Source organism: Scomber japonicus, chromosome 8 (assembly GCF_027409825.1).
Source record: "Scomber japonicus isolate fScoJap1 chromosome 8, fScoJap1.pri, whole genome shotgun sequence".
NCBI lineage: Eukaryota > Metazoa > Chordata > Actinopteri > Scombriformes > Scombridae > Scomber > Scomber japonicus.
Genome location: NC_070585.1, coordinates 26,839,487 through 26,866,762, shown reverse-complemented (window position 1 = coordinate 26,866,762; position 27,276 = coordinate 26,839,487). Strand labels below are relative to the sequence as shown.

The 27,276-nt window shown below is 38.0% G+C and overlaps 3 protein-coding genes across 3 annotated transcripts in view; all 3 read left to right on the top strand.

Moving 5' to 3' along the window:
* The first annotated feature begins 1,329 nt into the window (after nucleotides 1-1,329).
* bbs7 (Bardet-Biedl syndrome 7) lies at nucleotides 1,330-7,190 on the top strand. The gene is made up of 19 exons (XM_053323226.1): nucleotides 1,330-1,365; nucleotides 1,736-1,801; nucleotides 1,949-2,011; nucleotides 2,112-2,287; nucleotides 2,426-2,612; nucleotides 2,708-2,792; nucleotides 3,057-3,161; nucleotides 3,314-3,444; nucleotides 3,714-3,798; nucleotides 4,060-4,162; nucleotides 4,257-4,449; nucleotides 4,576-4,650; nucleotides 5,277-5,342; nucleotides 5,573-5,712; nucleotides 6,003-6,167; nucleotides 6,389-6,498; nucleotides 6,590-6,693; nucleotides 6,828-6,951; nucleotides 7,057-7,190. Exons 1-19 carry the CDS (start codon nucleotides 1,330-1,332, stop codon nucleotides 7,188-7,190), a joined length of 2,148 nt encoding a protein of 715 aa, XP_053179201.1.
* Nucleotides 7,191-10,090: 2,900 nt separating this feature from the next.
* On the top strand, nucleotides 10,091-13,682 carry ccna2 (cyclin A2). Its single transcript, XM_053323227.1, has 8 exons — nucleotides 10,091-10,615; nucleotides 11,369-11,618; nucleotides 11,752-11,858; nucleotides 11,974-12,197; nucleotides 12,522-12,726; nucleotides 12,853-12,966; nucleotides 13,070-13,203; nucleotides 13,340-13,682. Exons 1-8 carry the CDS (start codon nucleotides 10,373-10,375, stop codon nucleotides 13,389-13,391), a joined length of 1,329 nt encoding a protein of 442 aa, XP_053179202.1. The 5' UTR covers nucleotides 10,091-10,372; the 3' UTR covers nucleotides 13,392-13,682.
* Nucleotides 13,683-15,711: 2,029 nt separating this feature from the next.
* anxa5a (annexin A5a) overlaps nucleotides 15,712-27,276 on the top strand; it is a 28,231-nt gene continuing 16,666 nt past the window's right edge. Inside the window, exons 1-3 of the mRNA XM_053323688.1 lie at nucleotides 15,712-15,798; nucleotides 16,720-16,839; nucleotides 26,547-26,631. Of these exons, the coding sequence (XP_053179663.1) occupies nucleotides 15,712-15,798; nucleotides 16,720-16,839; nucleotides 26,547-26,631 (292 nt within the window). The remainder of the gene's footprint in view (nucleotides 15,799-16,719; nucleotides 16,840-26,546; nucleotides 26,632-27,276) is intronic.

The following is a 27,276-nucleotide window of genomic DNA, read 5'->3' as shown; positions in this document are numbered from 1 at the left end:
AGAACTCAGGCATTGACTTCATTTATGAAGACCCCCTGTTCATTTGCATGGTTACTGTGAACTGTTTTTCAAATAAACGCACACTGTGAAATTCAAGAATTTCATTTTTCTTCTTTGCCGATATGGCTGTAAAACAGGCCGACTAAAGTCTTAATTTCATGTATAAATGGTCTTAAAAAGGTATTAAATAGTCTTAAATTTAACTTTAAGAAACTTGTAGGAACCCTGGTGTAGTGATTTAATAAACCACTACAGTGATGTCAGGATGATCCCTTGTTATTATTAGTGTCTGAGCTTTTGTTGAGGTTTGAAATGTCACAGTTTAAAAGCACATTGAACATATGTTTTTATATTATAACTACTATAGAACCGTTCCTGTCTATGTAGTCCACAAGCTTTTTTAAAATAAAAATGAGATCTTATTCTTATTTGCTGATGGAAAGTTTAGATGCTACTTGAATGGGAAGTTCTGCAGAAAGTATAGGTCTTGTATGATACCATGAAACATATGTGACAAATGTTCAATTTTCCATACAACATGCTCAAGCCTTTATTTATATATTACACAAACAAAAACTGGACTGGGTAAATAAATCAATTACCAGACGTGTTTTCTTTCTAATATTTGTGTGACAATTACTTGAATGCTTTACTTACACAGAAACATTGTATGAAAAAAACTCAGGATGGGTGACTTCTTTGAAAATATTGTATAAAATATGCTTGTTTATACTATACATTAATAATTCAATAATATATAAAGTGATATAAAATGAGCTTAATCTGAATCAGCTACAACAATTAATTTTCAATAGCTCCATTTTTATTATTTTTAAATGCAAACAAGGCATAATAATTAAAACACTACATACTAATCAGTATTTTTTTTTAACTGAACACTTCTTTGCTTTCCTAAAATTTCAATGTTATTTCAATAATCCTGAGAACAGATATAATTGTGCATTTTCGTGACTTTTTCTTACATTAAAACTTAAATTAGTCAACCATTAATATCCGCATTGATTATCCTCCAGTGACGTCATGGCTAGTTACGCGCTAGAACGTTGCTACTTGCAACGGTCACTACGATATTGTCCCTCCATTATTGTATTAACTTCTTGAGCCTAATTAAGGAGTTTTGTAATATTCACTGACATTAGTTTTTTTGGTGTGGTTTATTATTTCGCTCAGTAGATTTTAACGTCTTTTTTTCACTTCTTCAAACATTGTTTACACATTCTGATGTAAAATTTAGCCAGAGAAGTTGTAAATGACGACTGTCTACAGTGCACTTTTATAGACAGATAACCTACCTGGGAGATTTGCAAGATGGAGATCTATCTAAATCAAGTTGACTACATCCAGGTAAATACTATAAATTTAAGCTCTGGTTCTATGTGCTCTGCCCTCCATTGGTTTATCCTACCAGGCTCCACCTCCACACCTGAGAAAGATCTTGGCACTCACTGCCCAATGCAAGGGGCATCGTAGTCCAGCTGGCAGTACACATAAGACACTTTAGACATAGATATGGTGGTTATAATTAATGTTTTTACCTGGATAACTCCAATTCATGTGTAGCCCTCTAACCACAAGCATATATGGCCCCGGTTGTTGTTGAATTGCAAAGGGAGATCAGCTGTGAGTGTGCTTGGGTTGTAGAGGGGGTGGGTGCTGCAAGGTGCTGTTAGGTTTTGTTATAATTATTGTTTTTCCTTCTGCTCTTTTCTCTCAGGTTGGTGCAACATCCCAGAAAACTATGAGGCTGCTCCCAAGACTTAAAAAAAAGGGAACACACAAGGTATTATTAATCTGTCAGAAAAACACCAGAATTGATACACTAATCTAAACTGAATATAATAAGTAACAGTCTTACTTGTTTTTGGGGCAGGGTTGTCCATTCGATAGTTGTTTGATATTACACTTGACTGATATCTCTTTGTTTCAGGTTGCTATTGCAGATCATGATGGTATAGTTACATGTTTTGGGATGAAGAGGGGTGAAGCAGTGGTGAGTATCATGTTTGGGTTGAGACGTTTGGTCCATTGTTGAACAGTCAGTGGTACAAAAGTATGTTTCTAATATCAAGAAACTTGTGTCTGTGTTGCAGCTCGTGCTTAAAACACTTCCATGGAAGAAAATATCCAGGATGGACCTTGGAGGAGCTGCTGGAACTCCACAGGAGAAGATATTTGTCTGTTCTGGTTCTCAGGTCCGAGGATTTACGAAGAAAGGCAAACAGTTCCTCACCTTTGAAGTCAACCTCTCCAGGGACATTAATGCCATGTAGGAACCACTTCTCCCCATTTTGATCAGAACTGAGCTGAACATTATATATTTTAATGACTATATAGTACAGATAAAGGTGAATCCATAGAGAACTACAATGCTGGCTCATGTCAAACTGTGTGATCTCTTTTCCAGGCATGTCTTAGGCGCCAACCTTTTTGTGTGCGCGAGTTACATCTACAACCACTACTGTGACTGCAAGGACCAAGACTACTACCTCTCTGGAGACAAAATCAGTGACATCGCATGTTTGTCCTCTGAGAAACTGACTCGCTTCATCCCGGTCCTGGCGTGCCAAGATCGGGTTCTCAGGGTCCTGCGGGTAGACTGAGCTCATATTTACTCATGATGTTCTGGAGAAATCAAATGAAGTGTGTTATTCAAAGTTGTTTATCTCTCTTTTTAAAAATTCTATAGGGATCTGAGCTCGCCTACGGCATGAAAGTCCCTGGCCCACCATCTGTCTTGGAGCTGTACAACAAAGATGGAGGTGAGTTAGCCGGTGTTTGTGGTGTCAGCTCTTTCTCTGCATAAAATTACTGTCAGCTAGTATAATTTACCAGTTAAATATTTCTTCATTCATATGCCAAATAATCTCTCAGAACATTTAAAAAATATTTTTATAAATCTACAGTAACACACTATTTTTGCACACATCAAATTTATCATTGAACTTTATGAAAAATAACAGTAAATAGCGCAAATCACGAACACAACTTACAGAATAATACATGAGACTATGACTAATGATTTTTTTCTACAGGAGAGGAAATCCTTTATGGAACCGCAGATGGACAAATAGGATTGGTTAAAATTGGTGAGAGCTCAGCTGCAACTAAATGGGAGATTGACAATGACAAAAAGAAAGGAGGTATGTTATTTATGGAACCAGAGTGTTTAATATATCATAGTTTTTAATACAAAAGTTAAATGTCAAACAATGTTAAAGTTATTGGAAGATGCTACATCCCCTCACCTCATCAGTTTAGTCTGTCCAACACCCGGTCTAAATATATAATGCAGGAATTCTCTGCATTGACACGTACGACATTATTGGAGACGGAGTGAATGACATCCTGGTGGGCAGGGATGATGGGACGGTGGAGGTTTATGGTTTCGACAACTCGAGTGAGCCAGCGTTACGCTTTCAGCATGTGAGTTGTTCCTGCTTTACACTGCAAAAACAGAACTTTTTACTCACTCCAAGTTTAATTGCAATTTCACTGTGTTGTTTTTAAATGCTGATGCAAAGAACTATGTAGAAATGTGTCCACTGTGTTTTAACAATTTTACTCTCGTGAAGAACTTTGTTACTTTGCACTGTGAAAGGTGTTATACTAAATAAACTTTACTTACTTATTTACTTACTTGCTTACTTAGTTACTCATCAACAGACATGGTGTCCTTCCTTTCTGTGCTAAAGGTGTTATCAGAGAGCGTGACCTCCATCCAGGGTGGCTGTGTGGGTAAAGAATCCTATGATGAAGTCTTGACTGCCACTTATACAGGTGAGAATATTCATATTTCACTAAATAGTACATCCAGAGTCATGTGTCTGTATTTACCTCAGTGAAGAAAAGGTGTCTGTCCTGCCTTTCAAACTCTCCATTCATCTGATTTGATTCTCAAAGATTATTGCATTAACTGTCTGGCATCTGCTGTGCTTTTCTTAAAATTCAACAGTTGCAATTTAAAAGTGAAATAGTAGAAAGAGATTTGACATTTTGACATTATGGCATTTACTGCATTACTGTCATCACCTCTTCCAGGATGGGTGACTGGTTTGACCACTGAGCTCCAGAAGGGTGAACTGGGCCCCGGAGACGAGGTCAGGATAAGTAAAGAGACCCAGTCCAAAGTGGAAGCACTCAGGTACCAGTCTTGTTCTCATTATGGAGCATATTCTGGTGCAGTAATGGTTCAAGTATGATTTCAAAAGAAAGCTGTTCTCATTATTTCCTTGCAGGGTGGAGTTAGAGCAGCTGCAGGCCAAAGTCCTGCAGGGCCGTCAACTGTACTATCAGACCTTTCAGTCCAGTACAACTGTCTTTATTGTGCCCAACTTCAGCGTTAATGACAACTTCACCCTCTGCCAGGATGATGCCAGCTACTGCCTCACCCTGGAGGTGCAGGCTGGCATCGACAACCTGCTGCTCCAGGTATAATCAGCACTAAATCTCTGTGGTTACATCCTTTGCTGACAGTACAACTTGTGCTGCCAGATTTGGATTGAGCATGTTTTTAATCCCAGATATGAATGTTAAAGATTATTTTCTCCTATGCAGAGCAGTGTTCCCATAGAGTTGCTGGATGTGGACAAGCACTTTGTCCTTGTCAGTTTGAGTGAATGTGACTCAGAGGTGAGTTGTGTCAACTGAACATAAATACTAACTTAATCACAACCTGTCCAATGCTCTACTGACTCATAGACCCTGTTTACACCTGGCAATAACATGCATCTCAGGTGATCTGATCACAAGTGGACTCTATTATGCATTTTGAGCTGACGACTTGTGTCCAGATTTCTTGCTGCTTACATCACTTCAGTGAGAAGCTCAAACAGCCCCGCTTGCAGTTAGACGAGTGCCAGAATAGTTTTTACTGTGGGCTAAAGAGCTAAGAGCAGTATTTCAAGAACTAATACACATGTATGGGCTACTCTGACTGTTCAGATTAGTCCAACCATGTAGATCTGTGCTCATCTCCATTATTTCAACCGTTTACCAAAACAATCACCACATCCTGCGTTGATGATGTATTTTCCTCCTACGTCCTTGCCGAGGATTCATCAGAACACTTTAGCATTTTCACTACAAAAGATATGTGGTCAGCTGCGTCACAGACCACCTCGGCAAGTGGTTTGTGTGATCGGATCACAATGCATCTTGGAGGTCGTTTACACTTGAATTTAGTGCTGTCCACCTGTGATCACATGACCCAGGATGCATCTTAATGCCAGGTATAAACAAGGTTGTTTTTCCAGCAGCCGAATGGGAGCTTCCTCCTGGCCACATGCAGATGTGTGGCCTACACTACCAGACTTAAGATCAAGGTAACAGTTGCATCAAAACTCTGAAAATGGTGTAAGTGTAATTCCTTTAACTTAATGCAATGTGTATTAAGAACTGTTGTAAAAAAAAAAAAAAAAAAAAAAAAAAAAAGACATAATACTATAGTCAGACCTCCTTTGTGGGACTATAGTTGTCTTGATGCCAGCTTTGTCTTGAACTCATTACATCAAAGCTTTACCTAGACTACTGTGTGTCCTCCATAATGCTGTAGGTGAGGACTATTGAAGGACAGTATGGCAACCTGAAGGTTTATGTTACCCCCAGATTGCAACCCAAGACTTGCAAGGTCCGTCAGTACCAGATTAAACCTCTGTCTCTCCACCAGCGGACACACAGCATAGACCAAGAAAGGTGAGGATTCATTAAATTATAATGATTTGGACTGAAACAGTTTAATCGTAATCTTACCTTGATGATATTTTAATTGTTGTTCTTATGTTTTCCATAACTCAAATGTAAAGGTTTTGAGGCATAAAATCAGATTATTGAATAGGTAATATGGTTTCATACATCTGTATTGCTGACAACATCTCAGATTTGTTCACAATGAATGAGGTGAAATGGAATTGTACAACTGGAATTGTGGATTAAGGAATAATGAGTATTTGTCTCTCTGATTTGTCCCTCCGTCTGTCACACAGGCCCATGAACAGGCTCAGTCTGGTGGGACAGTTTAGTTTCGCAGAGATTCACTCTTGGGTGGTTTTCTGCTTGCCAGAGGTGCCAGATAAAACACCAGCAGGAGCAAACATCACTTTCTATTTTCAGAACACTTTCCTCGGCACGCAGCTTGAAGCCACCTACTGGTAAATGTGGGCACACAGCAGCACAGATATGTTTGCATACAAGTCCATGACTGAGATTATCAGGCAGCTGACTACTTCTTATGAAATGTAATCTTCTGCATGATGCTGCTAGACAAGTTTAACACTAAATACTTACACAATTCATTTTAACTTTTTTTTAGTGAGGATTCATGTTGAAATCTACTTGAAATTAAACATTCTTTTTTGATTTGTAATTTTAGCAAAGGGGAGTGTCACTTCAAGTCCGACAACATATCTACCATTTCCATACTGAGTGATGTTCTTTTAAAGGAAGCCACCAAACGGAGAATCAACCTCAACATTTCACACGGTCGGTAAAGTGTGTTAGTATCCATCATTCATGAATGATCTGTAGTAAATTAAATTTTGCTCCTCCTCTTGTTTGTTTATCAATCTTCCAGATATGAGTGATGACTCTGTGAGCCACACTCTTAGGATTATCCATCCAAAACTGGAGTACCAGTTGTTGCTGGCTAAGAAAGTTCAGCTTATTGATGCACTTAAAGTAAGTGTTGGTTAGATATGTGACACAGAAAAAAATTAAATCATTACCATCTCAGTAAACCCACTTTTGGTCGAAAGCATTTTGAGAAATTATATTATTCACTAACTTACCTCCACCTTCTTTGTGATTTGTAGGAGCTTCAGGTTCAGGAGGGGAACGCAGACTTTCTCATGCCAGAGTATCGCAGCATCTTAGATGATTCCACTATTCTCCTTGAGGAGTACAAGAAACACTCGGCACACCTTGAGAGGCTTTACGGTGTGGTATTTTGTCACTTTTAACAATCTTTATTTTCACTGACTCTCATCCATGAAGGTAGAGCTTGTTGGCTTGCTGTAATTCATATTTTTTTTCTTCCTCTAGGCATGATCACAGACCTCTACATTGACAAATTCCACTTCAAAGGCCGAAATGTGAAAACCAAAGTGTCCTCATTACTGGGGATTTTGGATAATTATGATTTGAATTCCCTGTTAGATTTTTTCAATGAGGCATAATGTCATGTAGTTCAGAGAGTGTTGTCTTTATGTGGGATATTTTTGTATTGGTCATGACATTTGTAACCATTTCATCATCATCATTCATCATTTGAGGAAGCTAATGGGAAGTTTAGATCCTACTTAATTTGTAAATTCTGCAGAAAGTAAAAGGCTTGTATGATACTTTGAAACATATGTGACGAATCAGTTTTCCACACAATATGCAAAAGCTTTTATTTATTACATTACTACACCAAACAAGTCTGAACTGGGTTAATCAATCAATTACCAGACTTGTTTTCTTCTAATTTGTGAAATCTTACTTATTGCCATTAATCTATACTTATACTTCACATTACACAGAAACATATTATCCTTTACTATATTTATTTGACAGCTGCTACTTGTCAGATTATTTCTAAAATATGATCAGTTTATAAAAATATGCATGTTTACATTGTAGATTTAACAATTCAATAGTATATAAAATGGTTAAAATTAGTGTCACCCGAAGCAGCTACAACTCTGAAATGTTGTTTAAGTACAATTTTGAGATTTTCATTTTGCACTACAACTATTTCATCGTCACAGGGAAGCATTGTACTTTCTACTCTCCTACATCTATGTGAGTAACTTAATTAATTTTAGTTACATTTTAAATGAAGATTCAGGCAGCATGTTTGCATGTTGCCTGAATATGTATATTTAGTCACTGGAAATTAAAATTAGACTTAACTTAAATGTGCGGGAAACACAGAGAGGTATTGGCATTCTATGTGCAGAATGCAATAAACCTCCACTGGCCCTAAAAGACAGAGGGACATCGGATGGAATTTCTTAATCCACTTCTTTATCACACCTCATATTAGCAGCAATGCTGGAGACAGTGTGGGCAGATGAATGACAATCTCTCACATGTTTTCTGGTCATGTATGAAATTACAAACATTCTGGGATAGGGTTACTCAGATTCTTGAGGAGAATCTATACTACAAGATACCTATAGGGCCCCTGGACTATGCACCTGGTTATGATACTAGAGGACTTTATTCAAAAAAAGGACATTTATCTCTTCAAATTCTTGATATTGGCATGCAACTAGTTGAAATGTGACCCTCCAAGCCCAGGAAAGGAAAGACTAACTCACTATCTGAGAACTAAAGCAGGGACTCTGGATCAACGCTTGCAAAAATGGACTGTATACAGGAGAAAAGACGGGTCGAGTCCTCAGCGGAAAGGAAAGAGACAAAAGTTGTAAAGAGAGTAATTTATTTACTTTATTTACTTTCATAGTCATGTTTATTTTGTTATTTAGTCATGTTTATATACTTACTTATTTAGTTAAGTTATATTTGATGGCATTTTGTAAGCACAATTGAAAAAGAAAAAAAAAATGAGGGACACTAGCATCTTTTCTTGTCAACAATGCTTTTAACATTGATAATGCATTGTACCGTACCTTTCCTTCAAAATGAGAATCAAAGTGCTTCATTATTAATAACAGAACACACAACATAAAGAAAATAATAATAATGAGAGTTAAGATGAAGAAGTGTTCCTGCATATAAAGGGTTAACAATTCAAAAATAATATATGGTGAGAGGAGAGCACTTAAAACTACACAACCAGGGGAACCAGGGAGAATTTGACATAATGCCCTGGCTGCAAGTGTTCAAACCCCCTGCTAAATTATTCATTTCAGTGGATAACGTAAATGACAACAAGAAATATTAATACATAGTAGATTTCTACAGAGAGCACCCTAAGTTAGTTTATGAACCCTGAGGGAAAGATTAAATATTAATGACAGAACTAGCCAAATAATAATAATAATACTTTATTTATGGGCGCCTCCACAATTCCACATCAACAAAAAACAAAACAAAATAAAATAAAACACTATAATGACAATACAATAACAAGACAGTACAGAGACAGATACAGACATGCATTCCAATGCCTCCAAAAACATTTTTTTTTTTTTGTGTCACTTTGTGTAGGCTGGGCTAATGCCATCATAACTTCATTTTTTGATTCATTTCACCGAACCACTTCCTTAATACTGCATAAAAGGTGGGGACATTGTTAAAAACAAACATATGACTAGCACTCGTCCATCGTGGAAGCCTAAGTATAAAATCTAAATGCACATTGTATGCAACAACTTTTAATTTTTGCTTTGCTGTAATTGCACCACAGATGGGCTGTAAAGAGTGGAGTACAATATGCTTTAAAAAGAGCTGTCTTTACATCATCAGTACACATGTAAAACTTGTGTGCCAGCATATTTGCTTGTGCATACATTTTATAACATTGACACTGCACATCGTCATCATCACACAGACCATCCCTGATGATTTGACCCATATATTTTACTCTGCTCACTGCATTTAACACTTGATCTGCCAAAAGAAAAGAAGGAAAGTTTTGCTTCCATTTTAACAATCATGACAACACTCTACATTAGACCTGTTAAAATGAAACCATTTGAATCTGTAGCATAAGTGTTTGTCCCACTTCTAACAGACAGGCTCACAAAATAATTAGTTGTAGCCTATAATAAGTTGTATAAAATATTTTTTTAGAAATAAATACAATAATAATTTATTTATTTTTAGGTGTGCTGAGATCAAATTGAGCACCCCTAAAATCGCCCCTGTATACAACACAGAGGAAGGTTTGTATTGTTACAGCTGTTTGTTCCCATTTTGCGACTTTTACATTCAAAAAAGTGTCAAACCGGTTTTGAATTTGTAATCATGAGAACTTTGTCCTCTTTCGGCTGCCGTATTTCTAAAACGTCACAGCCTTCCGCGCCCTGATTGGTTCGTTTCAATCCTCGCGGGCTACTTGAACTGAGAGAAAAGCAATACACATCTGCTGGTCGTCTCTTGTGTGTGTAGATGCACCGAGGTTTTAGACACTTTCTCTGCAGGTTGGTAGCTATTTCTAAAAGCTTACGATTATGGCGACTTAAGGCAGATTATATCTTTTGATTATCTATATTTTCTGGCGCTAGCTGTGCATCTTTTTGTGTCTGCTTTTCTTTGTTTTTTCTAGCGTCGTTGCCATCTCAACAGCTTAGTTTTAACTTAAGCCTCGGTTTTTATACATATACTATAATTGTGTATGTGTTAGTTTTTTTAGATCATTACAAGAACCCAAGGTGTAGTATCGTTACGTTATTTCTCGTGAGGAAACATGTCAGGAGCTAACAGAGGGCAGGGAAGCGCGGCGAGTGACTATCACAACCAAGAAAACATGCTATCAAGACTGAGAGGATCCATTAAAGCCAGAGTTACTGGTGCCGGTGGTGCTACTGGTGCTGATAACCAAGAGAACTTGCCACCGAAACAAGCCGCTGCAGCCACAACCAGGACCGTACTGGGGGCCCTGCAGAACAACCAGAGGAGCAAAGCCCAAACCCAGCGCGGTAGCAAACAGGTTAGTGTGCTGGAGGGGAGGGGGAAGAAGCTAAAAGTGGCTCTGTCATTGTGCACTTCAGAGGACATGCTCTACATTTATCACATTAATCTAATATCCGGGATAAAGCCAGGTTTCAACCTTTCATTTGTATTTGTGTTTATTACTTGTAATCTTGACACAAAGCTAGAGCTACATCTGTTACCCAAGTAGTCCGCCATTTTAATATCTCCACCAGCTCAGTGCTTCATGCTCTTACTGTTAAGTTAATCAGCTCCTTCTCCCTTTTTTAGAATTAATTAAATACACAAAGCCTCCAACTTGTCGTGATTTTCAGGCTTATTTTATTTGAAAAGGAGCTTCTCCCGCCCTCCCTACCAACATTACTTCAATATTTCTTTATCTATTGTTGCAGCTTTTGAAAATAAGCGCAATTTTAAACTGTCTATCCCGCATGTATTAAATGCACCGTAAACTGCCTCTTTCTTTCCACACAGCTTGCTCCTCTAGCTCTTATTACAGTCTTATATTTAAATATAATGTAGTTTTATCTCGTAATCTCTATAATTGCAAATACACACACTGTAATTTAAATTGGAGCTAAATTTCCTCTATCAATGTTGCCACCTACTGTGTTGTGCATGTGACATTAATCTTTTGAATGTTGAACTTTTATTCAATATTGCATTATTGTACCAGTTAATGTCTGTGTTTGGATCTGCTTGACACAATTTCCCTCTGAGATAATAATCTGATCTTGTTTTGTGTTTCTAGGACTCTTGTAAAAATGAAGACTTTGGAAAAACCTGCTATGAGAAACCAACCTCCAAGCAGCCTGCTTTCCAGATCCATGTGGACGAGCCTGATGGCGCCGGCACCAAAACACAGCGGCAGCCGGTGGTCAACGCTGTCAAATCAAAGTCCATCTCAGAGGATTCTCCTCTGGCCATTGACAATGCCATGGCACGGCTTCGACAGCCGCTGGCCACTATTGATATCCCATCAGCAATGGATGTCAGTTTTGGTAAGTTGTGAATACTTGTGTTGTATTTTCTTCAGTTCAGATATGGTCTTCATTTCTAAGTTTGTTTTTTTTCTGTCTGCCATCAAGACTGCAAACCAGATTTTTCCTGCATTAAATGTTGTTCTTTTATCAGACTCTCCAATGGACATGTCTGTGATTGAGGGGGAAGAGAAGCCTGTTAGTGTAAATGAAGTCCCAGAATATGCTGCTGAAATCCACACATACCTGAGGGAAATGGAGGTGAGACATTAAGTGACAAAGACTCAACTAGAAAATGGCACTTCTGTCACCTGTTAACTACCCAAAGTGTGACTGTCCCTGTATTCCTACTAACATGGTGTTTCCCCTCCCAAAGGTTAAAAGCAGACCTAAAGCAGGCTACATGAAGAAGCAACCTGACATTACAAACTGCATGAGGGCCATCTTGGTGGACTGGCTGGTCGAGGTTGGAGAGGAGTACAAACTTCAGAATGAGACACTTTATCTTGCTGTCAACTACATCGATCGATTCCTCTCTTCAATGTCTGTCCTGAGGGGGAAGCTTCAGCTGGTTGGGACTGCTGCTATGCTGTTGGCTTCGTAAGTATTTATTGCCATGATGGACAAATGGAAGCCCCTGGGCCAAATCTGACCCAAATGAAAATATTTAGACCAGGTGAAAGCTGAAGATTCTTTTTTATAGTTTACATATTGTGACTCATGAATATATTCAACAAACTGTCTAAGTTGTTTCAAGGTTCTTTATGCAACTTATTCACTGAATTGAAAGAAATGAACACAAAACATAGACCTGTTTCTGTCTCTACAGCATTTTTCACTAATGAATAATTAAGTGATGCATTGCTGAACCCAAAGTAAAGGTTTCTACTGCAGTTACTCACTAATTTGAATTTCCAAATACAGTAAATTTGAAGAAATCTACCCCCCTGAGGTGGCCGAGTTTGTCTACATCACAGATGACACCTACACTAAGAAGCAAGTGTTAAGAATGGAGCATCTGGTGCTTAAAGTGCTCTCCTTTGATCTGGCAGCACCCACCATCAACCAGTTTCTCACCCAGTACTTCCTTCAGCTTTCTGTTAACAAAAAGGTGGAGAGCTTGGCAATGGTAAGCATGCAGTCACCTCAGCTTTTCTTAGCAATTTAGATGCATATCAAAAGTGGCAGTAAAAATAAGATCACACAAATCTTGCACTTAACACTATTGAATTGTAATGTAATCGTCTGTTCTCAGTACTTAGGGGAGCTCAGCCTGGTTGACTCAGATCCCTTCTTGAAGTACCTGCCATCACACACAGCTGCTGCAGCCTACACCCTGGCCAACCACACAGTAACTGGTGCCTCATGGGTAAGTTTGAGGAAAAACTTGAACTGTTCTCTGTATTTCTGAGGGTGTTCAAGACTTTAAGAACTAAAGTATTCCCCTGAATAATGGATTGTGTTCTTTCCAGCCCAAGGCCTTGATAGAGATGACTGGCTACTCCCTGGAGGATCTGATGCCATGCATTGAAGATCTGCACCGAACCTACCTTAATGTTGCTCAGCACGCCCAGCAGTCTGTTAAGGAGAAGTACAAGGGTGCCAAGTAAGTAGGCTGTTAAACTTTACCAAAACACATTTCTTGTGTCTTAAGACCTGATTGTAGAGGTTTATATTTAGATGAACATGACTGACTATCCTGCTCTCTGGCAGATGTTCTAACATGGTTATTTTGTTTGCAGGTACCATGAGGTTTCCCTCATCGAAGCTCCATCGAAACTGCAGCTGAACTGACTCCTTCCTCCCCTGTTTGTGTAGACTTGTACCTCCCCTGTCATTTTTTTAATGATGTACCACATTTTTTCAAATAACATAACCTGCTCTTCTTGGAGTAGTGCAGATGTTTAGAGTTTTTTAAATATTTTTTTATTCTAAATGATACAGTTGGTTAATCAGGCAGTTTTAATGGTTTGACTTTTAATCTGACAGAAGTCTTTATCACCACACTGTAACATGCTGCTCTCATCTACAGTCTCTTCTCATAGACCTGTGAATGTTGAACTTGAACCCAGAAAACCTTTTCATTCCATCTTGTGTTTTTTTAATACACTCTAAAGGATTGAGTTTTCTCCAAAGCAGTTGTTGCCGTTTGCCTTTTTTGAAAGGTGTAAACTACAAATATTTGGCCTTGTGGTATACAGATTAAAGTTTTTCTCTGTCATGGAGTCAGCTGTCTCATTACGTTGATCTCTGGGAAGTCGACAGATTTTTCCAGAAATCTTCTGCACTGTAAAATATGGCTCTTGTAAATAAAATGCATTTAAAGATCTTACTTCTGTCTTTATGCTTACACTGGACTTAAGGGGGCAGCAGAGGACTAGTATTGGTCCTAATGAAAATTGGTTCAGGTGCATAAGGAAAAGGAACCCAAACAAAAGTGAGTGGTCAACATCTGTACACAAGATTTACATAGGGATAGTTATATTTAATTTAAAAAAACAAAATTATTGTAGTGCCTTGGCTAGGTGTGTAACATTTCTTTGTCTAAATATATGGTTGAACAGGTGTGGTTATAACACTACTTAATTGCAGTAGTAATGATAGAGTACAAGGCTCTTACACTTAACTCATGGGTGTGGTCACTAAAACCACATCCTCTAAAATGGTGAACTTTTTCCAATTGTCCACAAGGTATTTAGTACACATTTCAAAGCAGTAAATGCGTTTTTTTTTTTAAATTGTAAATGGAGCTAAAATTTAAAATGCTGGACAGAAAATGAAGGAGGGAAGTACTGAAACATGAACAAATTAAATTTAAGGGAGAATCTTAAACCATGGCAGTTCATGGTTTGCCTCAGGTGATATGACTGGTTAAAGCCACTTAACCAAAAACGGCTTCATCTAATTTCAAATGGATGATAAATGTAAACCAGCATTGCAAACAAGGATGGCCCTCTGTCTACAAATAAGACAGTAGGATTTACATTTCCTGCTTCTCATTCATCAGTGATTTGATTTTCTCTGTAGAAAATAAAGTAAAGGCAGCCAATGGCGTTGAAAGCGTCTCTCCCTCTCGGCCCCCCTCTCTCATGATAAATGGGGAGGCTGGCTTTGTGCGAGGAGTCTGACAGGAGAGGGGAAGCACAGCTCAGCTGCAGAAACATTTTCACTATTTCATCTCAAGAGAATGAGCAGCATCGAGACCATGCAGACTCTCAACAGGTTTGCTTCAATGCTGACAACGCTCACCTCTGACCAACTGAAGGATTAAACTATGGAAGTAAATGTGAATTCTATAACATAATTAAACCAGATGGATACCTGCTTTGCATCTTTCTAACCCTAGAGAAGATCCAAGAGAGGCACTTTGGAAGAGGTGGGGAAGGATAGGTTGTTGTCTGACCCCATGCCTAACCCCATGCCTGCCCCCAGAAGATTTTTGGTGGCATCCACCTCAATGCCCCTGGCTCTGGGCTGGGGCTGGAACCTGAGCTTGTACCTGGGAATGTTCCTCGGTCTACTGATGCTCATGATGCTTCTTCTCTGGATGCTCCTGAGGCAACTCAGCAACTCGGTGGCGAAATCCACGCTGCAGCCTGTCCGCTCCTTCAGACAGCCATGCGCTGATAAGAGGTTACAGCGGGTGTTGTGAAAAATGGGACAATACACAGCCAGGACTGAGGCTTGTGGGAGTGTGTGAATGTGCCTTTGCAGATTCATGTAAGAAAATGACTTTAAAGAATGATTTGCTATGGACTCAAGTGCTTACATTCCCTCATTATATAATAAAAGCTCATGTTCTTATTTATAGAAACCACTGTCTATTCTTTTACCATCTTCATATGTTTGCTACTGCATATTTCTCAGACAAGCATGAAAGAGGGAGTCATCAATGTTCTTATTAATCAAAAGACGGGTTTTTTTCTTATGCAACATCAATTTCTTTTCATCTCTCTGATGAATTTACACAGCCAAGCTCTTAATTGCTGAGTAAAAGCACAAGCCAAAATTAAATCTGCATCTTGATTCACTCTGATTAAAGCAGTGCATTCAGGAGAGCAATTTGCACCTCTCTCATCTCATTGGTGAACTAAGCAGGAGGGATATCGAGAATATGCCGCTGATGAAAAATATACAAGGAGTGCTGCTTCCCCCAACTCATGTGTCCATGTCAGGGGACAAAGTAAATGAGACCCTTGAGGCAAGCTGCTAATATCAAGTGCTCAAGAGTTCACCAGCTTCACACTGTTTGATATTTCTCAGGTATTTACAAGTGGTTACCATGCATGGGAAAGGCATTTTTTGAACCTTTAAGAGAATATTACTCAGTTTGACTTTGTGTATTTCTTTCTTAAATCATTAGTCAGAGGTGGCCAGGCTGTGTTTGATTGAATAATCCAAGAGGAATCAATAGCCTCTTAGGCCTGAGGGGAGTGTGTTAATTACACATCGTTGCAGAAAGGCAATAACACAAATGCCCTTAGTTCAAACAGAGTGCTTGTGATGCCTTAGTATTGTTAACATTAGTCGAGGGCGTAAACACTGGGGGAAAAACCATTAGTTAGGTTAAATTAAAACACTGAAAATAGGTGTACAAGACATTTTTCCTCCCTTTTCTATAATTTACTTGATCGATTCATTTGTAGGCATTTATGTTTTGTTGTTTTTGTAGCTGCCGTTAAAAGAACAGTTTGACACCTGGGAAATGTGCATACTGTTTGTTTTTCCTGCTAAGAGTCCATGAGATCACTGCCACTCTTACACTGCATCTGCACTTTGATATGAAGCTGGAGCAAATTTAGCCTAGCATAAAGAGTGGAATCAGAGGGAAACAGCTAGCCTTGTGCTAAGCTAAGCTAACCAGTTGGTTGCTCTAGCTTCATAAACACCTTGTGCTATCACTCCTCTCATCAAGTTCTTGGAAAGACAGTGAATACATGTATTTCTCAAAATGTCAAAGTATTCCCTTTAACATTTTCTCTAGTGAATTCTTAGTGCTTTTGCCTGAAATTTTCACTGCCTCTCCCCTGTTTCAAATCAATACTTTCTTTTTGAATTCTCCACAACAGGTCTGCAAGCAGGTTATTTCAAATCTAACAGCTCGCTTGTCTGTTCCCTTCAGCAACAAACCTTTAGATTAATGAGAGCTGTTGTCGAGCTGAAAGCTTTCTTCTGGCACTGGTGGCGTCTATCATCTTCTCCAGATAAAGACAGGGCCATAATATCTCTCAATACGACACAGGTGCAGGTCTAATAAAAATAACAAAAAAAACACCTTAGTATAAATGAACCCAAACATGAAATGAGTGACAGGCTGTACGAGATGTGGCGAGAGATATGAGGATGAAGAATGAGAATGACACAAAATGCTCAGTCAGACTCATTATTGTGAGCCTCGGTTGCATTTTTGAGAGTGAGACTGTTAGCGAGGAGATCAAAACGCCTACTTGGAGATAATAAAAGATAAATCAAGGTAAACTATGCCCCTGAGCAGGGGAAAAATCATTGCTTTACAGCTATTATGGTAGCTGTAACCACTTAAAAAGGACTAACATGAGGGAACTAATTTACCATTTCATGATGAAAACATTGTCATATTACTTTTTTTGTCATTTCACAACGTGTTATTGGATTGTGTTGATTTTTCCCCCTTGTGACATGTTAATTTTACGTAATTATTCATGTCATCTTGACAAGATAATTGTGTCTCTATATGAAACTGTACTTTTACCCTATACATAGCTGAAAAATGCTGCTAATTATCCTTCAGTTTGCAGGTAAGGATGACACAGTAAAATCAACACAGTCCTTTTGCGTGAAATATGTAGATTTCAGTGTCAAGTCTCTGTGTTCAAATTAAGATAGGGCACACGAATGGAACAAATATTTGTCATATCTGCGATTTACCACAGATAAATGAAGTTGAGCTCAAGAATGAATCACTGTATCAAACTGACTGGGCAGCCAGGTTTATTGCGTGTATGTTGGTATCAGATTATTCTCACATTTATATGGAAATATAACATCAAAGGAATATAGTTAAATATTTTGGGAAATGCTTACTTACTTTCTTGACTAGAGTTAGATGAAAAGATTGATACTGCTCGGTCTGTCAAATAGTTGGTGCTTGGTGGTATAAGAAGCTTAAAAACTAAACAACTAGGTCTACTACTTGTCTTTTTTACAGTCAGGTTTTGTATGGAAGGAATATAACATGTTCTAGGGGGGGAAATACTTTTTAGGCTGCTGAGGATTTTCTTGCAATACCATGAGTGGCCACTAGGAAAACCTGTGGGCAAGGCTGAGCAGCAGCATTGTATCCAATTTTCTTCATACATCCAAGCTCCATACAGGTATAAATCACAGATATGACAGGGGTATCAATCATCTTAACTCTAAGTAAGACAGCAAATAACCATGTTTAACAAATATGGTATGGTAAAACTAATCCAATTGACCGTAGCATCAAGTGCTAAGCTTTTATACTTGATCCTAACTCTAACCTTGTCTAAAGTAGCTAACGGGAAATAAGGCTATAGATAACTACTTCACTAAATCTGAGTAGGCATTGTTGTTGCTGATGTTGCTGCCTAATTTTGTCATCGCCTCCGTTTTGAAATAGTGCTATGTGACAGTACACAATGCAATGCAGGTAGAGTTTTCTACCTGAATGTGACATTCAATCAAAATGGCCACAATAGGACTACACTATTGTTCCTTGTCGTTACATCAGTTAGAAAACACCCTGGTCTTAATTTTCAAGCTGTATACTTGGTTCTTTATGTCAAAAAAATTAACTGAAAATGTCAAATATTCTCAGTCAATCTCAGATATTGATGTGATTTTCGTGCTCTCAAAAGGTCCATGAGGTCAGTTAATATTTGTTGAAAGGGAGCCATCTGCATTCAATAAAACCTGCCGTCTACACGGAACAGGATGGCAAACGGAGGTGATCAGTGGTGGCGGGGGAGACCTTTGATTGATGATAGAGCTTATTGTTTGTCAGTCAGCTCCTGACAAATTGAGCTGTCCACAGCTATATATACCAGGCTGTCCCATGGTGCATGGCTCATGAATTAAAATCTCCCAGTGATTTAGTTTTAAAACTGACAACTCGGGGATGATAGAGGGAAGTGAAAGCAATAGTAAGCAGTTTTGCAGGCTCACCGGCTTGTCTTATGAAACTTTAATCTTAATCATAGTTCTGCTTTTTTCATATCGAAACCAAACAGAGGTTCAAAGTTTATTCTTGACCTTGGCAACGATGATAAAACAGTCTCACTACATGGTCTGTTTGGTGGCTTTTCTTGAGCTTTCTTTCACATCACTCAATCAAGATGTACTTGATGGTCCCCATGAGGAAATTTGTCATGTACTCCGCACTGCAGTACCACAATAAATTACCAAAGCTCAGAGGTACAGCACAGACCAAAATAAGACAGACCAGAAGCACACATCGTTAAACCCCCGTCTTCTCATCATGACCTTTCTCAGCAGATGGGATTTGCCAAACTGTGGTGGAATTGTAAGGATGGCAAAAGTACTCAGTGTACAAACCACAGACTGTAAATAAAAGATGGACGTAGCCCAGAGTTACAGCAGTGCCATCTTTTCCATTTGTGCTAACAGGGCAGATATTCTAATCAAGTCACATTAAATTTAGTAGTGAAATTTTGTGTGACAGCGTCCTGTGGGTCTTGTTAGTGCAACTCCAGAAAGACAAACATTGCAGCAAAATTATTGTATTGTTAAAAAGCAGCTCTGAAGGTCCAACTCAGTGTGAGTCCTGGACCTGGGGAGACCAGCAGGTGAGCGAATTGTCAATCACAGCTGTTAATCAACATCCACAGATTAGACATCAAAGCAATAAGTCTTCAAATCTTATTACCAGAGAATAGGGCTTAAATTTAGCGATTGATTGACTTTGAAACTACTGGTTTAGTACTTCTAGAGAGAGATTGATGCATTTTGAATGGGAGTCAGTTGGAGCGATCATCCAGCAAGTGACAATGACATCGCATTTTAACGTACTTTAGCGTTAGCTTCAGCCTCAAGCCATCGTAGCTGCCACTCGGTACATACTGTTAATGTCTCTTATGGTGTGTGTTACTCCATTCATCATTAAACATTGCATTCATGAATGTTGAATCAACACTTTCTGTCTTAGATGTAATCAAAAATAGATTAAATCAAAGCCTTATTGTTTTTACTGTTTATTAATTTTCAGCCTGCTAGCTTGAAGATTGGTCTTTGGTCAAGATTTTGTACATAGAGTTGTGGTTTACAGAAGATAAATAAATGACTTTTTGTTTAGTGTCACCATGGGGTTGACATTTTTAGCTGTTAGTGAAATCTACTGGATGGATTGTCAAGATATTTGATACACATTCATGTCCTCTTCAGGAATGCAATAACATTGGTAATCATTTTATTTTAACCATCTTTGTCCAGTATTTTGGTTTATTACCAAATACTTTGCACAAATTACACCTATTATTTGAATACTTCAAATGAGAAGCAGAATAAACATCTTAATCTTGTAGACACATTTTGAGTATCCAAGGCAGTACACAATCTGCTCAGCTTGTTCAACAAAAAGACTGATTAAAAAAATCACTTAATCTGATGAGTTTGTTATTAGCTGTGAGTGTGCTTGTTTATTTGTGATGAAAGGAAATTGTCTGTGAGGCTGTGAGATGAACTGACAAGCATCTGTAACTGGATAACCCACAAGATGGTATTCACACTCTCATCTTCTCACAAGTGCTCACTTTAATTAAGGTTTGCTGAGAAGGACAGTAATGATGATATGGGAGCTGCACCTTTGCGCTTCGCTCTGTCGATTCCTTCACTCCTATCAGGCATCAAACATCTCCTGTCTGTCTCCTGTTCACCATAACACATATTTACATCAGATTAAACACGCTTGAAAACATGGTTTCCTTAGACATGCGGCGCATGAATCTCAAAGTGAACCATATAGAGAGCAAAGGAGAAGCATTACCTAATTAAAAACAACTACCATGTTTAATGAAGTCTAATTTTAAAACAATTTGTCATGTAAAAAAATGACCGACCCAACACTGAATTAATTATGGACTAATTTCATCAGACATTGGCTTACAAAAATGTCATTAAAGGATCAGTGATGGACAGTCACTAAGTACATTTACTCATATTTTATACAATTGTGAAGAACTTGTACTATATGTCAGTATTTAAATGTTATACTAATACCTCTACTCTACTACAATTCAGAGATAAATAAGTGTATTTTTTTACTCCACTTCATTTACGTAACAGCTTGACGTACTCGTTACTTTTCAGATAAAAAATTTACATTCAATATAATATGATGGTCTGATTAATTACACTACATCATTAAAGATTAAACCAGTGGTTCCCACATGTTTTGGCTTTAGACTTAGTTAATCCTCTTTGCTCCCTGTGGAACATAAGGCTGTAAGTATCTGCTTTCATCTTGTCCTATCCTGTGCAGCATGTTGTGTATTGCCCCAACTCAGATTAGCCGTTTTCGGTTCCAAGGTCACAGTTCTCCGCCAGGTTTTTTTTGGCCTCCCTTGTTTCCTCTTTCCAGCTGGAGTCCATCTAACAACTACTGTAGGGATGCGGTTCTGGTCCATTCTGGGGACATGTCTGAGCCACTGCAGCTGGTTCAGTGTTGAGCACCACATTGTGACACTTTAGTCTTCATTGGAGATCTGTTCTGGCCAAAAGATGCAATATATCTTTCAGAGGCATCCATTGTGCATTGATCTTTTTCAACCACATACCAGGTTTCTGAGCCGTACAGCTGAACTGATTTAACATTGAATTATGTAAAATCAGTGTGTTGTTGTGGTTCCTTCAATCATTTCCCCTCTAGGCCTAAACCTCTCCCATGGTTTCAGATAAATAATCATTCAAGGCTCAAAAGGATAAAACTGAAAACAACAAATCAAAGTCTGAAATATGAATCCAACTGTATAAGAGCTTAGTTTTCTTCTTCTTTCCTCCCCCATTAATCATCTCACACATCCCTTCACTTTGTGACCCTTTTTTGGGCTCCCTGAACCACTGGATTAAATTATCCAAAGTAGCTCCATCTCCAGCAGCTACAACAGTGAATTTTTTGATGAAGCCCACATACATATACATTTATTTGTTTTCGCATATTAAATACAGCATTTCAGCAAAAGTATGTTTATTTCAAAAACAAATTGAATGTTGAATGTTTACAAAAACATAAAAGGTCATGCTGTGTGAGTGATGAGAGAGTTTTTGTTGAATCTAATCTAAAACATTACAGATTGATTGTTAACCTGTGTGGAAATAATTTTCTCATTAAAATTATTTACTATAAGAAAAACACTGCTTAAAATGATAACTTCTTGAAAATAGACGACCATCCGGACCCTGGAGACGCTTAATGTGGATAAACCTTCAACCTTTGTCGCTATTTTTGAAGGTCAGTTAAAGCCAGCTGAATGCACGAGGTCATGAGCTCCTGCTTGACTGACAGCAAGTGAAAGATAACACTGCATGCGGATGAGGAAGTGCCTCTTGTCAGCTTTCCCCTGTGACACTGCACCGTCCAGAGGAGCCACTTTTAAATGACAGAAAGTAAAGATCCTCTTCTGGAGCCACACGGGTCACCTGTGAGGAGAAAGAAGACAGACACACCTGCTGGTATAACGAGAAACTGGTTTCAATTAGGAGCTAACACACCTGGTGAGTACATTTAATTGACTTTTTTTTTAGACTACAACATGTCTTCAACCGGTCATCTAAACATGTCTTCCTGTCTTTTGTTTAATCTGTTCGTCCTATTTTTTTTCAGTTTAGAGCAGTTGTCCCTTCTATCAGCAAAAAAGATGGTAAGTGTTAGTTTGATTTGTTTTACTTTACAATAAATTAAATATCCTAAAAGATGGTTAATGGCAAATCTTTGAGAAACCACTTCTGGAAGCTGAAATTCACAATTGTCCAAGTCATACTAACTCTGAAAGAGGCTTTACTTGCTGTAATCATTCCTCCTGTTCATACTGGCTAGAAAAACATCCCCTTCAACTATGCCTTCAGTATAAGGCCCCGTTTATACGCAGGCTTGGTTATTTTTGAAAACCGAGACATTAACCATCGTTTGCATCCTCCATTTAGACACAAACGGAGAATTCGCCCCTGAAAACGATGCTTTTTAAAAACTCCGGCCAGAGTGAAGATTTTTGAAAACTCATTTTGCACGTTTGCATGTAAACAGAGAAAAACGGAGATTTGAGGAGCCGGAAACTGCTCCTGGGTTAAATGTGACATTGTTTACAATCTATGGTGATCATGGATGCATGCAGAATAACAATCCCTTTGTATTTGTTTGCATTTGCAAATACAAGTGTTGTACTAGGTGAAGTGACGTTGTTGTTGTTGTTGTTGTTGTTGTTGTTGTTGCTATGCGGGATTCTGATTGGCTAACGTGGGCTCGAGCTGCTCTTGATGGCATAAATACAATCATACAGTCTATGATATATATACACGAGTTAGTGTAAACGCAAACTTTTCTGAAAACGGACTGGTGTGCACGCAGTTTTTTTTGTAAATGAAGAGGATGAAATGTCCGTTTATGAAAATAGCCGGGCACGTGTGAACGTAGTCTAAGTGAAAGGGCCCACACTTTCATTTTGTACAAAAATGCTTTTAAAGATTTAACCCTAACCTAAACCCTGAAGCTTATATGAGGCTTCAGCAGTCTGAATTAATATCAAGTGAATAAGCATAAGCATAATAGAGCCTCCCTTTTCCCAACAGACACTCACTACCAGCACGTCTTGATTAACCGAAATAAGCCTCTTTCAGTTTACCCCCAGAGTGTCTTCCCACGGGTTTAACCTCACCTCTTTCAACCTTGTTGAAAGATATCTACTTGATTTGACTCACTTTGATGGCTGAAGCTTCTTATTAGCTTCAGATAAATGTTTAATTACATCTTTGCACAGAGGGAGGACTGTGGGTTTTGGCCCTCATCACTTACATTTTAAGTGCAGTAGGGATTTCTAATGGTCAATATGAACAACATTTGGGCACCAGGCTACTGTTAAGACAGAATTGAAAATAAATTGTGAACCAAATGCATCCTCCTTTAATGTTTGTGTGATGAAGTGTGTCTTGACTCTTGAAAGGTCAGCGCCTCTTCAAGCCTGCATGATCACTCCTAAACAATACATATCACAAATAACTGTCAACACCTGCCTCAGGTTGTCATGCAACCTTAAACATACATTTTATTGAAGTCTCATTTCATGAAATCCTCAATTGTGTCCATCTTTTGCTAACATTTACTGCAAAGGCCTGAGGTGTGCAGATACTTCGACTTCTTGATGCTCTTTAATTCACATAAAGCCATTTCAAGGTTCATGTTTCGTTTATTGTCATTCAAAAACATGCTTTCACATGAAAAGACGGAAATTTGCACTCCCAGGTCCCAGCAGTGGAGACGCACTCATTAGTAAAACATTGGCAAAGAACGAGCAGCTTCATTTGATATCCATGATTTGATTTTATCCTCTCCAAGCTTGTTGAAAGACATCAGACTATCTGATGAGAATAAGTTGATTTCAGGCGTAAAGCCATGGCAAGAACCCGTGATGACGGTGGTCTCATTTGTCCCATATTGTATTACCACGTGTATGGAAACTGCACGTATGAGTGTCTATTGTTCCCCATGGGGTTTCAATTTCATCAAAGGCCAGTTAGGGAGACAATGTTCCCTGATGGCTGACATGGAAGCACACTGTCACTGCTGCTGCTGCGCTTTTTGAAAGGTTAATAAGTTTGTGAGATTAGTGTTGACTTTGATAACTAAAAACATGCATTCACTCTGTTCCATCTGCCTTATTAGATATATTTTTAGTATATTTTCGCACTTAAATTAATTTTTGAGAGAGGAGTTCCTATTTTCTTAATGTCCAATTGTCAAAAATACTCCACTCTAGTGGTTCTGCTTTGAGCTGCATGCTAATATCATGCTAATCTTTTCACAATCACAATTTCAACATGCTAATATTTAGCTCATTTAGTGTGTTTGCTAACATTTGCTAACACAGGACAGTTGAGGCTGATACAAATGTCATACATTTTGAAGGCATTTGGTGTGACAAATCGCCAGAGGATCACCAAAGTCAATATTCATCTTCTGGGTAATTGAATATCTATACGTACAAAATGTTTGTTTAGACATGTGAACCAAGTGTCAGCTTTTTCTCTAGTCGGTGTGTTGTTCACATTATCTATGAGCTGCTAGTGGTGGAGGATGAAAAGTCAGGTTATCATCAAAGTTATGTGGATTCATCCTCTGGATACCTTGAATGTCTGTGACCAAATTCATATCAATCCATCCAGTAGTTGTGATCAAAGTATTTCAACAATCAATATGGCGTGAATTAAAGTATTAATAATAGAATATAAAGTAGAATAGACAAACTTGAATAAAAAATATATTCTGATTCACAACCTAAAGTTTAAAATTTTTAGGAAGAAAAGTTATTTTAGTTCCTGGAGAGATACTGTGGTGTCACATTGATATGCAGCTTCACAATATATGCCAGCAGTATCAAGTCTGTGACAGTGATGTATTAATGATGTATGACAATATGAGGAAAAAGTCCTCATATTGCAGGAAGAGCTTGTTCTCTTGAATATATCATTGCCAGCCGGTCTGTGTGAAAACAGATGTACCAACAACAGAAACCATAAACATAAACCTTGTCTGAGACAAGGGCGAGACAATATTCTTTCTCTTCTCCCACCTGCGCAGAATTTGAAACCAGGCTGGAGCCAAGGCAGGTGTTTTATTGCTTTTCTACAAATTACATTTTTCTCACAACTGAGACCTGGCATTTTTTGAATTAGCTGTGTGATTTAAAACAAAGCAGCAGCCAGACTTGATTTACATTATAATTAAAGTACTTGTCGCTGAGTTAAAACCTATGTGGGTGTTTGATGGCCTGTAGCAATGTTTTATATAGTGCATCACCCAAAAGTCATTTGCAGCAATATTCCATATCTTAAAATGTTCCTATGGCTAAAAATGAGACATTGTGTTCAGTTGGAGGCACTTTAAATGCCATTTGAGGCTGATTTATGGTGAGTCGCTTGACACTTTTGACATGTTTTCAACCGAAATAAGGGTCTCTTGACACTTTACTTTCATGTTTTGCACTTGGAGAATTGTGTTATGTTGCGGACATGTTTTACGGAGCAATGTGATTGGGTATACTGACATCACCATGGAGACTGTAGTTTTCACTGAACTTCCTTATTAACATTTTGGTCTGTAACTTTAGATAAGGTGTACCATCCTTGTTTAATTAGTTCCAGTCAGGATGATATAACACTAATGTAACTAAGCGAGACGGCTGGAGGATAGCATCTGGTTACCATGGAGACAACTGAAACCATCTTGCATGACTGTTTAATTCCTATTTTAGTAACACGTATCAAAAGTGTCTAGTGAACTACCATAAACGGCATTTAGACTATATTTTTTAGCAACTCTTAAAGGCACAGAAACCTATTTCACCTTTTATTTTTATTATCACATAGGCTAATGTAACAGAGTAATTTAAGTTAAATTTAATTGAAGGTTTGTTATTGGTTACAGATAGTTATGGTAAGTGAGAAACCTCAGCTTGTATTGTATTATATTTCTTTCATATCTCTTTTTTAATTTCTTATACATTAGTCTCAAATTGTTCTACATTTGTTCAGGCTTATTATAAACTTGTCAGTCATCTGTAAAGCACTTTGAACTTGTACAGAAGGTGATATACAAATAACGTTTTAAACTATATAGAGTGTTTATTTATATACGTTTCATTGTTATTTACAGCTGTTTCCTCAACCAGCCAAAGAAAGGATATTTATTTAGACTTTATTTGTGTTGCTCTCTTCCCACAGCCATACAGAGGCAGTGTCAGACCTTTCGTGGACTTCAATGCCAAACATGATGCTGAACTCCTCCATAAAGCCATGAAAGGAATCGGTCAGTTCCCTTAAAATGAATGCTTGACTCTACATCTGTTTACTGTAAATGCTTTCATCCAGTATTTTATTCTACTGGAATCTACAATATAATATTTCATATGTGTGTGAAGGTGAACATATTTTCAAAGACTCAAATATTCCCTTTACAATGTTCAAGTTATAGCTCATTTACAAATTTACCCACAATTGTTAGTTGTGTTTATGTGTTATAATTGTCAATGAAGTTAGTATTGGCAATAGAGTTTACTTGAAAAAGTGTCATCAAGATTATTTTTACCATGCAATTGGATGCCTATTATCACACTTCCTCTAATGATGCAGCTGTCAGGAAAGCTTTGCCACTTGTTTAAAATAAAAAGTGCTTTTCCAATGTGTTTGGACTCATTAGAAGAAAGTCTGAGTATCACCAAGTTTGGAATAATGACAAATTCACAGACATGTCACAGCTCTAATTAATTTCAACAAATGAAGTGCGTGAACTGCAAAAACACTGCAATAATGAGCACTTTCTATTCAGGATGGAGCCAATGCAGAAACTGTACAAACTGTCAGGTTTATAATTTGATAGCAGAAGTGTGGATTCAGAAAAAATCTGAAATGTTTTTAATTGTGTGATTTTTTTAATTTATTTTTTGGATGGTTT